This window comes from Hippoglossus stenolepis, chromosome 14 (genome assembly GCF_022539355.2).
Source record: "Hippoglossus stenolepis isolate QCI-W04-F060 chromosome 14, HSTE1.2, whole genome shotgun sequence".
NCBI lineage: Eukaryota > Metazoa > Chordata > Actinopteri > Pleuronectiformes > Pleuronectidae > Hippoglossus > Hippoglossus stenolepis.
The window spans coordinates 19,504,996-19,518,398 of NC_061496.1; the positions used below are offsets into that span (position 1 = coordinate 19,504,996).

The window sequence follows — 13,403 nt, forward strand, 5'->3', positions numbered from 1 at the left end:
ACAAGAGGATGATAGAGGCTGCTCAGCGGTGCATTTGCCCACTTTGTTATAAAAGCTTTACTTTACTTAAGTAGATTTGTTTTAATGTACTTTTCACTTTTACTCAACTACATAGATCAGCAAATATCTCCTTTCTACTCCAGTACAATCTTACAATGCACTGTGTTAAAAAAAAAAGTAAATATATTTTTAAAAGTGATCAATAACAGAATAATTGGTCCAGTGATCCAATCACTGCAGGCAGATAACATTAGGCCTCGCCTCCTTTAAAATAGAAGACACAAACAATGATGTAGTGGAGTGTTGCATTGGGAATAGGCTACATTCAGCAAGTACTTTTACTTGTAATACTTGGTAAGTGTATTTCAAAGCAAGTATTTACTTCCTTTTACTGAAGTAGAAAACTTATTGGGATACTTTTTTACATTTATTTAAATGTAAAACGTCAATGTAATATGTTTGAGGACTTCTTCCACCACTGATGTTCAAACCATCAATATAGAAGTGATTTTTTTCTCCCATGAAAACATTGTTACCCAAGTGTGCAAGCCTTTACATTCACACATGTTGTCAGACAGGCTGTGCCAGCATTGCTTAATACTTAACTAGACAGCGAGGTAGACTTTTGAGTCTATGAATCGTCAAACTCAGACGTGCATCACAGGCTTTTCATCAGATACTGAGTCATAAATATTCCGATATGTTCAACTAGGACAGAGACCACGAGTAAGAATATTTATTGAAATGCTGCAATATTTAACGATTATTTTTAAATCTGTAATAGTATGTCACTTATCAAAGAACAGAGAAAAACAAAATACTACATTTGGCAGTTGGCCATGAAGGACACTTTGTAACAAGAAAATAAAAATAAAGTATGAGAAGAACACCGTTTCCTTCAAGTTGGTGCTCGTGCTTCATTTAGGCTTTGATATAAATATTGAAACAAAATCAAAGTGAGCTGTAAAATAACCTGCAATCAAAGCCATCAAAGGTTTTAATCATAGTTTTCACTTTGACATTTTGATGCCTGTATTCTGTATCATACAGTGACACATGCAAGATTTCACCTTACTGCAGTTCCATTTTTTTCTTTGAGTCAGTTTGTGTCGGGTTAGATTGGTTATATGATGTCAGTATATTTGAAATAGAAAAATCCTCTTTAGTTCCCCACCCATGATAAACTGCATGCAAACAGTCACTGCAGTCACTAAACACAAAAATTCAGACTGAGAGAAAAGTGGGTGGAACAGTGACAACAGCTGATAAGGTGTTTCACAGCCGGGAGCTGACCTCTAAAAGCAAACAGTGCCGATTTGGAAACATAGAAACTGAGAAATACTAAAGCAGAGTACAACACGTGTCCACTTAGGGTGTGACTTTTTCCTCAGTATCAAAATCAAAGAGAGAGACAGGTGCTATGGCACATCAGTTGCTCAGTGACCAATCACAAAGGAGGATTATGCACCAACAATTTTTTTAATCTTTCCACATGTTGCTTCACTGAAGCATGAATCCAGTTTTTTTTTTAAAGCAATCATTAAGGCGACAGTCATTTTATCACATGCAAAATGTGCACGTAATAGTAAGGCCCGTTTCAAGAAAGCTAAAGCAGACAAGCACAATGAATAAAAACTAAACTGGAATCCTGCCCGAATACATAAACACAGAATAGTTCCTTCAGATAAAAGAAATCGCAGTTCAAGACTTTCTTTGTTTCAAAATAAAAAAAAATTAACAACCCTATTCTTCAGCTCACTGCCTAGCATGCAGCTGTCAACACACAAAACCCTCCTCACATCAATGTCCATAAGGCACGTGTGCTTCACATACTATCACAAAACTGTTTCTGAGTTTCCTGTGTTTGCAAGACATACAACTTCTTAAGCAGATTTCTTTTGAAAATAAAATAAAATCTTTCTCGTTCATCTCAATAATCAGTGTGTAAACAAAGCTGAAATGTAAAGGTATAATTTGAAGAAAACCCTTTCGCAGAAGTGAAGAGCTTTAACAAGCTCTGCTGACAAAAGTCTTACATAAATCTCACGATCTCATTCAAAAAATTTGAATGCATTAAATATGCATTTTGACATGTAAAGATGAAATGATGCTGTACTTTTGAGTGCTTTCACATGCACCACAGAAATGGCCAGCTATCTGTCTCCATCTAGAGGCGGTGCTTGGCTATCACCAGTGACTGTTGTCAGGATAGTTTGGCACCGCTGCAGGGTACTGGGGCAAACTCGGGCCCTGGGCTGTCTGAGCCACAGCGTTGAACCCTGCTTCCCTCACTGGTGCATTTTTCCACAGGCCGGTGCTCCACTCTTCCTGAGCGCGCCCCAGACTCCCGCCACCGCCGCGGTACAGTCTGTGCACCTGCCACGGGAAAACAAAAGGGAGAGTGAGAAAAGTTTGTGTAATGTGTGTTCATGTGTGTTCTCCAGTGTATATGTGTGTGTTTATAAGCGCGAGGGGGCAAAGACTACCATCACAAGTGCGTGCATGTTTTCAGAGAATGTGTGTACTCAGCCTAATGAGCACCAGTGCCATTAAAGCAGTCACCAGAGTGAAGAGCAGAGTTGCGATAAGCATCACTATAGCGGAGCCCACATTTTGGCTGAAAAACATCACTGTGGCAATCCAGCCGCTTTGATGTGTTGGTGACAGTGAGATGGAGTAGTACGGGTTAGTATACAGCAAAGTGAATTCAACACAAATATTATCCAAAATACTAAAGTGCCATTAAGAAGTGAGGAAACAGGCTGAGTGACCAACAGCAGATGATCAGTGTAACACTGAATTATCACCACACCTTGTCTCTTTAGTGAACCGGGATATCACAAGCAATGTTCGGTTAGTGGCCTTGAATATTACTTAGTTTGAAAAATATGTTTTAATTACAATAAATTAAAAATAAAATAATTTATCATCAATAATAATAATCATTTGTTAATTTAATGGTTTAATTTCAAACTTTCAAACAGAGGCAGGATGTAATGTATAAATTCCGCTCTGGAGTTTACACGTTTTTGTTTACAGCACAATGACACCTGCCTCGGCTCTTATCACCAAAGACCCACTTGACATTTACGTCAGTGGCTTCTACGTTGTAATGCCATGAGAGGTCACTAGGGCAGGCTAGGGTGGGGTGGTGCAATATAACTAAGAAAAACAGGCAAAAATCAAAGGTTCAAAAAAGGAAGGTGAAGTTTTATTCTTCTTATAAACAGGCAACTCAGGTAATTCTCTTCATCCAAAGCAAAATCCAAGAACAAACCAAAACGTCCCAGCGAAGATAAAGGGTTCTTTGAACTTGAGTTTTCTTTGAAGCATTAGAAGAACACTCAACTTAGACTGTTTCACAGTCTGGTTCTGTCCTTTCCTTTAAGTAGTTCTCCAGTCAAAGGTAGTTCTCTGAGCTCCTTCCAGCCCTGTGCTCTCTGTCCCTTTGCTCCTCTCCTCTGCTCCCTGCAGCTCTCCAGTCCAGCCTCAATTAGGTGTCTCAAACACCTACACCTGGGTGAGTGGTGAGGCATTCTGGGAGCTGTAGTGCTGGCATTGGTGGCCATTTTGTGGTTTGGCTGCCGATCTTGAATGGGGATGTAGCACCCCTCTACTACATGGCCCCTTGTGATGCCACACATCCCTCTCCCCGGGCCTGAAGTCCTCGGCAGGGGACCAGAAGGCATTTGGAGTTTCCCCCAAGAGGGCAGGAAAGTGGACATGTGGGCTGCTAGCAGACTCTGCTGTGTGCATTGGTTCATCAGGCTTATCACACTGCCATGAGATATGGCCCAATTCGCCACAGTGGGAGCACTGGCACGTCTCGGTGTTCAGGAATCCTCGTGGCTGCCAAGGTTGATTAACAATTCTATGGGGTGGGCCATAGTGAGGGTATCCGGGCTTAGGACCTTTTTGGCGAGGCCCACCTGGGCGGGTGGGGACAGAAGCGATAGGCTCTTTACGGGTTGGATGGAGCATGTCTGAGGCCGTCTGGTACTGCTCCACTGCTTCTACCAACTCTGTGGCTGTTGTTAATTTCTGGTGACTGGTTATTTTTTGGGCCTCATACGGCAGAGCTCTTAGATAACAGTCCATAACTAGTGTTTCTAAAATGTCTGCAGGGCTGCTCTTCTCTGGTTCTAGCCACCTTTTCGTCACTCGTACCAGTTCGTGCACTTGGGAATGGGGAGTTAGCCCATTTTGGAAGGACCAGTTATGGAAACGCTGAGCCATGCTAAATTTAGTTAGCCCATGGCGGCTCAGTATCTCTCCCTTTAACTGGTCATAGTCTTCATCAATACTGGCCTCTACAGCTTGATACGCTTTAAGTGCCTCACCTGATAGAAAAGGAGCCAGGAGTCCAACCCACTGTGTCTTCGGCCACTCCTCCTAAGTGGCTGTAGCTTCATACGCATTAAGGTAAGCATTCCACATTGTCGGTCTCTCCCAGTTTCGGGATTAAATCAGCTGCTTTGGGTTTCGACCTGGGCAACTGTTGAAGCTCCTGCTCTCTCAGTTGGTCATCATTTATTTGCTGTTGCAACAAGGCTGCACCGATTTCTTGCTGTGCCCTCTTACTCTCCAACAGCATCTGCACCAGTTGCTTCATTTGGGTTTGGTGGTCGTTTGTGTGAAGTTCTGAAAAAAATGGAGTCAAGGCTTCAATATCTTAACTCCCAATCATCAGCACTTAAGCGCCATTGCCCACATTCTCCACCATCTGTAATGCCATGAGGTCACTAGGGCAGGCTAGGGTGGGGTGGTGCAATATAACTAAGAAAAACAAGCAAAAATCAAAGGTTCAAAAAAAGGTTAAGTTTTATTCTTCTTATAAACAGGCAACTCAGGTAATTCTCATTATCCAAAGCAAAATCCAAGAACAAACAAAAACATCCCAGCGAAGATAAAGGTTCTTTAGCTTAACAGCATTAGAAGAAAACTCAACTTAGAAAGTCCACTGTTTCACAGTCTGGTTCTGTCCTTTCCTTTAAGTAGTTCTCCAGTCAAAGGTTGTTCTCTGAGCTCCTTCCAGCCCTGTGCTCTCTGTCCCTTTGCTCCTCTCCTCTGCTCCCTGCAGCTCTCCAGTCCAGCCTCAATTAGGTGTCTCAAACACCTACACCTGGGTGAGTGGTGAGGCACTCTGGGAGCTGTAGTGTGTGCTTTGGTGGCCATTTTGTGGTGTGGCTGCCGATCTTGAATGGGGATGTAGCAACCCTCTACTACATGGCCCCTGGTGATGCCACAACGTGTATGACACCTCTTTTTCATCCTGAAATATTTGTTTTCTTTCATTTTAGTGTCTGACACGTGTCAGAAACATCATCCGCAGGAGGAAGTTTGCATAAAGTCCAGTAGGTAACATTTGTGTTCTCACATACAGCCCCTCAAGAGATTCTATGGAGTTTAGTGCATGTCTGAAAGCAGGCGTAAGGAGCACATTTTTTTTACCCACATGGCCACTCACCCTGCCAAGAGAGCACCTAAAAACATAAGAATAAAGCTGCTTTCAGACATGCACTGAACACTGCAGATCCTCCGTATTTTCTCTGGAGGAGGTGCATGTGTGAACGCAAAAGTCTGAGTGAGAGGCTCTGTAGTGTCTGCAGACTTTTTCCGCCTGGCCTCCTAGTATAAAGTCTGTAGAAATTCAGGAGAATCCAATGTCAGAACAGAGCGAGCGAGTGGGACGCAAAAATGAAAAGAACATAGAATACACCGACGAAGAAGTCCGGAGAGTTTCTGGCCAACACCGGTGTCTGTGAGTTGTCAAGATGATCACGTGATCTAGGCAGCTGAATTAATACTTTACTTCCTGCCTCTGTCTGCTGCAACCAGCGGCTCCACCTCTCACCTGAATAATGCATAGGATTTTATGCTGTTGTGAACATGTCAGAGAACCTCCCGCTGCGTTGTGCATGTGTGAAAGGCAAACTGTCTGAAAACTGCTCAACTGATCAATTTCAGTCATTTCATACCAGATCTTGTGACCTGGGCAGACCACGTCACTATAATTGATTAATTTAATAGCACATCCAATGCAGAGTGGAGCGTTCACAACATTACTGAAACATCCGATTTTTCTCAGGCCATCTCTGAGCCCACACACCACTGATCTACTTTTACTTGGTGTGTTTTCTGCCTCTGGACTGATCAGTTTCATCTTCTGCTCCATCATTAACAGAACCTGGTTTCTACTTTGACATTCAGGGTGAAAATGACACCAAACTATACAAGACATTATTTTCCATGCCGGAAACCAGTCTTGTGTAGAAATGTGATCTCCTACAATCTAAGTTTCCTCTGAATGACATAAACCAACATCAGATTTTTGTTTGAACACTGTTGATGAGAACAGTAAAATCATTAAAACCACCCTTACCAAACAGGCTTCCAGTTTAACAGCTTTTTTTAATTGAAAACAAATGAGGACATAGGTTACGCAAACCCCACCCACCCTCTACTCTAGTCACTTTGAATGGGGGCCAAGTGCCTCCAATTTGACAGAGCATATCTCCAGAACCCCTGGGGCTAGGAGTCTAAAAACTTTGGATGCATTGTCGTTGGGGGCTTGGCTCCAAGTGTGCAAATCGGAGAAACTTGGTTTTCTCGCCAAATCTCACTTCAAGTCCTACAACAGCTGATTTTGACCAAAAGGTCGAAACTTGACTTCAAACTTGGCACTCTTACATCCCTACCCACAAGTTTCAGCCTCCTAGCCCCAGGGGTTCTGGGGATAGTCTCTGTCCACAGGCATTTACCATTGGGGTCAAGTGCCTACAATTTGACGTCCACTTCTAGGCATTTACCATTGGGGTCAAATGTCTACAATTGGACAGTCCACTTCTAGGCACTTTGAATGGGGGCCAAGTGCCTCGGAATTGGAAGAGAATTTAAATCCCTACCCACAAGGATGGGGGATCCAAAGTTTCATCGTCCTAGCCCCAGGAGTTCTGGAGATAGGCTCTGTCCACTTCTAGGCATTTAAAATTGGGTCTAGTGCCTACAATTTGACGTCCACTTCTAGGCATTTAACATTAGGATCAAGTGCCTACAAGTTGACGTCCACTTCTAGGCATTTAAAATTGGGGTCTAGTGCCTACAATTTGATGTCCACTTCTAGGCATTCAACATAGGGATCAAGTGCCCACAATTTGACGTTGACTTCTAGCCATTCAACATAGGGATCAAGTGCCCACAATTTGACGTCGACTTCTAGCCATTTAACATTGGGGTCAAGTGCCAACAATTTGATGTCCACTTCTAGGCCCTTTGAATGGGGGCCAAGTGCTCCAAATTGGAAGAGCATATCTCCAGAACCCCTGGGGCTAGGAGTCTCGAACTTTGGATTCTTTGTCGTTGGGGCTGCGCTCCGAGTCGGCTTCAAACTTGGCACACTTAAATCCCTACCCACAAGGATGGGGGATCCAAAGTTTCAGCATCCTAGCCCCAGGAGTTCTGGAGATAGGTTGTGTCCACTTCTAGGCATTTAACATTGGGGTCAAGTGCCTACAATTTGACGTCCACTTCTAGGCATTTAACATTGGGGTCAAGTGCCTAAGATTTGATGTCCACTTCTAGGCATTTAACTTAAAGGTCAACTGCCTACAATTTGATGTCCACTTCTAGGCATTTACCATTGGGGTCAAATGTCTACAATTGGACAGTCCACTTCTAGGCACTTTGAATGGGGGCCAAGTGCCTCGGAATTGGAAGAGAATTTAAATCCCTACCCACAAGGATGGGGGATCCAAAGTTTCATCGTCCTAGCCCCAGGAGTTCTGGAGATAGGCTCTGTCCACTTCTAGGCATTTAAAATTGGGTCTAGTGCCTACAATTTGACGTCCACTTCTAGGCATTTAACATTAGGATCAAGTGCCTACAAGTTGACGTCCACTTCTAGGCATTTAAAATTGGGGTCTAGTGCCTACAATTTGATGTCCACTTCTAGGCATTCAACATAGGGATCAAGTGCCCACAATTTGACGTCAACTTCTAGCCATTCAACATAGGGATCAAGTGCCCACAATTTGACGTCGACTTCTAGCCATTTAACATTGGGGTCAAGTGCCAACAATTTGATGTCCACTTCTAGGCCCTTTGAATGGGGGCCAAGTGCTCCAAATTGGAAGAGCATATCTCCAGAACCCCTGGGGCTAGGAGTCTCGAACTTTGGATTCTTTGTCGTTGGGGCTGCGCTCCGAGTCGGCTTCAAACTTGGCACACTTAAATCCCTACCCACAAGGATGGGGGATCCAAAGTTTCAGCATCCTAGCCCCAGGAGTTCTGGAGATAGGTTGTGTCCACTTCTAGGCATTTAACATTGGGGTCAAGTGCCTACAATTTGACGTCCACTTCTAGGCATTTAACATTGGGGTCAAGTGCCTAAGATTTGACATCCACTTCTAGGCATTTAACTTAAAGGTCAACTGCCTACAATTTGATATCCACTTCTAGGCACTTTGAATGGGGGCCAAGTGCCTTCGAATTGGAAGATTGATCTCCAGAACCCCTGGGGCTAGGAGTCTGAAACTTTGGATTCTTTGTCGTTGGGGGCTGCGCTCCGAGTCTGCTTCAAACTTGGCACACTTAAATCCCTACCCACCTCATTGAACAGGTTGTTGAGGTTGTTGCATCTTAATACTGTTGTTCTCTTGTCACCTTCAGTTGTGAACTGGGGGTGTGTTTTCCAATGTGAGTTTCACAACAAGAGTTTGGTGACACAAGGAGTGTCAAAGGTGAAACACCCTCCCACAACTAGTTTCCTGTTTAGGCCCCATGTGATGGAATACTATATCACGGCCAGCTCATCAATCGACCTGATGTGGAATTTCACTGAGACAGGCAGGAAGACGGTCAGCAAGCAGTCAACCAACCAACCTGCAGACCAGTTAGTCAGCTGTTCGAGTGAATCAGTTAGAGCCGGAGGAGGAGGAGGAGGAGGCCTCGCCCGTACAGTACAACATAACGTTTGGATATGTTATGATTCACGGTGATGACAGCAGGGTTCCTGTCTGTGCACATTTGGGGTTTTACTTTGTACGCAGCATGTAATTGTAGTGAGACTCCATCGTAGGAGTGAGGTAGATACAGTGGAAGCTCCTGAGCAGGCTATAAATACCCCCTGTGCTTCAAGTGGTGGGAGTCTCTGGAGACGCTGCTGTAAGCCTTCTCCATCGTATTGTACCAGCTCGTGCGCAGCCTTTGAAACTTCGCATTCTGCTGCTTGTTTTCACATGCAACCAGTGCTTCAAATGTCAGGTTGAGTGTTGTTCCCCTCATGCAAAAACTGTTCTCTTCTACACAAACAATGTCAGTCATAAATATTTAATTATCTTAATGAGGTGCATGTTAAGGTTCTGTATAATCTCACAATGGGGTCGACATTGAGTTGCAGAGTTGTCCTATATGTTCTTAAATGTAAACAAGAAGCTGTTGTTAATGTAGCTACATAGTTAATGACCTAGAGTATTAATAAAGCTGTGTCATTAACAAAGGGTCATAAGCAGCTTTGTAAATACACCATCAAGTCTGCAGGTATTAAGACTATAAGCCATTAACAAAATGGATTTTGACAGTGATATAGAGCTGCCTATTTCCACGTGGTGAGGGGTGTGAATTTTGTAGTGTGTTGTGGTTTCTCTGTTAATGCACTTGTGTGAGATGCCAGTGGAGAGACCTGACCAAGAGGGCAGCAAAACATTGTCACAACAATAAAACACAAATACAAACAGTCAAATACAGCTGTCATACACTACACACACAACAGACGTACGATCTTCCAATCGGATTTCAATAAAATATTCTAGAGCATCCACAGTGACCATGAGGACTATTTTCTTAATCTATTAAACCGGATTTAAACCCCCACATAGTAACCAGCTCTGACATTTTCAGATCCTTCTGTAGATTATTCCAGGAAGAGGTGGCAGCTCATTTATACACTTTTGTGCCAGGTTCTGTTCTAACTCTGAGGGCCCAACATCTGTTGAATATTGTAAGAGATCAGGCCATGTTGATTTAAGATTTATTACATGTACATACACAGGTAGCCCACAGAGATTTTTATATAGAATAGTAGCGATGAGAATTTAGTAGGAGCATACAACGCACAGAGGTGTACGAGATTTCCATTGTCAATAATAAAACACAAAATACAGTATACAACTTCTTCATGCATCCATGCATGAATAATGATTCATGCAATGGATAATTCTACACATGCTGCACTAACCACTGTTTTTATTTAACCCTTTGATACACAAGCTATGCAAACCCCTTCTAATGCACAACATGGGTCAAAAATTGGCCATATTCATTTCCTGTGTTATTTCATGCATGGCTGGGTGTTTCTTTGCTGTATTCTTTTGTAGCTTATTCTTCATTCTTCGTTTAGGAGATGGCTCCTTTGTCTTCTATGTCATTAATGATACTATGTCTTCAAAGACGAGTCTTCTATGTCATCAGAGGAACCTTCTCCATTTAGGAGCGCTGGATTCCAAGACAACTCCGGCTTGATCCTGTAGAACATAGTTATCTATGTCATCAGCATCAGAGATTTCAGACTCAGAATCAAGACCAAGAATTGCCTCCTCCTGTTGCTCTTAGCAACAAACCGATTCAGTGTTCAGAGAAGAGCTTTAGCTTCTAATAGCTCATTGTTTGGTTTCTTTTCAGCTCTGATAAACCTACTGTAAACTAGCTGTTCAGCACCAAACAACAGAGAGACAGATAGATTTGACGACTGAAGCTGGTGACCATCTATCAACACTCTTAAGCTAAAGAGGAGTTTTCCCTGAGGAGCAGCATGGCACTCTGCAGATTTTCACGAACATCAGTTGACGCTGTGAACTTGATTGTTTACTGCTCAACTTTTCACACTGTTATGTGATGCCTGATTTCTCTGGTGTGACAATAAGATCGTATCTGTGCCTGTCTTTCACAAACCCATTTTTAGGAAACCGAGGAAGTAAACAAAGCATAAAGTTACAGTCACAGTTACAGTCACAGTTTTTAAACTGTATCTTATAATTTACATGCATTTAAAATATTCGCTTGTTAATTTGGGTAGAAAATTGTTTTCCTTACCAACAGTCCCCTCATGAAACCACATTTTAACTCACTAGATCCATATTTTTACTTGGATCTGCACCAGATTGCATATATGAATTATTCATCCATGAATTATTCTCTGAGAAATCAATGAAAATGTTAAAAAACATCTTATCTCTCAACGTGAAAACATAAGCTCCTTGGTGGAGGTTAAAAATAACCCTGACAAGACCTAATTGAATATGCTCTTGATTTGCATTATGGGACTCGTAGGATTCAGTGCTTCTGGAATTTTATACAAATCAGGGTCTAAAACTCAAGATATCTCAGCTTGACCACTCTGTTTGTAATCATTGATTTCAATGCTACATTTTCTCATTGCCTCCCTCCCTTTAAAGAGTATGAGGCTTTTTTATGGTTGTTCTCTAGTGAAGGATGGGAATGATCATCTAAGTCTATCTTTGTCTCATTCTTGCTGTGGGTCAAACTGTGTAAATAATATGTAAATAATAGATAATTAGAACAACAACAGCAGCCTTGTTGGACAACACTGAAAAGAGCATTTCTTTGTAGCTGCACGTTATGATCAGCCATGATTCATCAAACAGAAAAAGTGGAAAGAAATAAGATGGTAGAGGCTGAAAAATGTGTCTCATTGAACATTTAATTCATTAGTTTTTTCATATCTTCTCTAGAAAGTGGAACCATGACCATGATCTCCTCCAGCGTCCTTCACTAGTAGCCGGACAGAATGGCTCATTAGCTATGTCAAGGGATATTCTCCACCTTGTCCTATATGTTCTTAAATGTAAACAAGAAGCTGTTGTTAATGTAGCTACATAGTTAATGACCTAGAGTATTAATAAAGCTGTGTCATTAACAAAGGGTCATAAGCAGCTTTGTAAATACACCATCAAGTCTGCAGGTATTAAGACTATAAGCCATTAACAAAATGGATTCTGACAGTGATATAGAGCTGCCTATTTCCACGTGGTGAGGGGTGTGAATTTTGTAGTGTGTTGTGGTTTCTCTGTTAATGCACTTGTGTGAGATGCCAGTGGAGAGACCTGACCAAGAGGGCAGCAAAACATTGTCACAACAATAAAACACAAATACAAACAGTCAAATACAGCTGTCATACACTACACACACAACAGACGTACGATCTTCCAATCGGATTTCAATAAAATATTCTAGAGCATCCACAGTGACCATGAGGACTATTTTCTTAATCTATTAAACCGGATTTAAACCCCCACATAGTAACCAGCTCTGACATTTTCAGATCCTTCTGTAGATTATTCCAGGAAGAGGTGGCAGCTCATTTATACACTTTTGTGCCAGGTTCTGTTCTAACTCTGAGGGCCCAACCTCTGTTGAATATTGTAAGAGATCAGGCCATGTTGATTTAAGATTTATTACATGTACATACACAGGTAGCCCACAGAGATTTTTATATAGAATAGTAGCGATGAGAATTTAGTAGGAGCATACAACGCACAGAGGTGTACGAGATTTCCATTGACAATAATAAAACACAAAATACAGTATACAACTTCTTCATGCATCCATGCATGAATAATGATTCATGCAATGGATAATTCTACACATGCTGCACTAACCACTGTTTTTATTTAACCCTTTGATACACAAGCTATGCAAACCCCTTCTAATGCACAACATGGGTCAAAAATTGGCCATATTCATTTCCTGTGTTATTTCATGCATGGCTGGGTGTTTCTTTGCTGTATTCTTTTGTAGCTTATTCTTCATTCTTCGTTTAGGAGATGGCTCCTTTGTCTTCTATGTCATTAATGATACTATGTCTTCAAAGACGAGTCTTCTGTGTCATCAAAGATGAGTCTTCTATGTCATCAGAGGAACCTTCTCCATTTAGGAGCGCTGGATTCCAAGACAACTCCGGCTTGATCCTGTAGAACATAGTTATCTATGTCATCAGCATCAGAGATTTCAGACTCAGAATCAAGACCAAGAATTGCCTCCTCCTGTTGCTCTTAGCAACAAACCGATTCAGTGTTCAGAGAAGAGCTTTAGCTTCTAATAGCTCATTGTTTGGTTTCTTTTCAGCTCTGATAAACCTACTGTACACCAGCTGTTCAGCACCAAACAACAGAGAGACAGATAGATTTGACGACTGAAGCTGGTGACCATCTATCAACACTCTTCAGCTAAAGAGCAGTTTTCCCTGAGGAGCAGCATGACACTCTGCAGATTTTCACGAACATCAGTTGACGCTGTGAACTTGATTGTTTACTGCTCAACTTTTCACACTGTTATGTGATGCCTGATTTCTCTGGTGTGACAATAAGATCGTATCTGTGCCTGTCTTT

At 42.1% G+C, this 13,403-nt stretch overlaps 1 protein-coding gene across 1 annotated transcript; it reads right to left on the reverse strand.

Annotated features, from left to right (window-relative positions):
- Positions 1–3,189: 3,189 nt before the first annotated feature.
- LOC124854775 lies at positions 3,190–5,147 on the reverse strand. The gene is made up of 2 exons (XM_047343145.1): positions 4,949–5,147; positions 3,190–4,641 (listed from the first exon to the last, which is right to left on the reverse strand). The coding sequence occupies exon 2, from the start codon at positions 4,234–4,236 to the stop codon at positions 3,511–3,513; it is 726 nt and encodes a 241-aa protein (XP_047199101.1). The 5' UTR covers positions 4,237–4,641; positions 4,949–5,147; the 3' UTR covers positions 3,190–3,510.
- Positions 5,148–13,403: the final 8,256 nt, after the last annotated feature.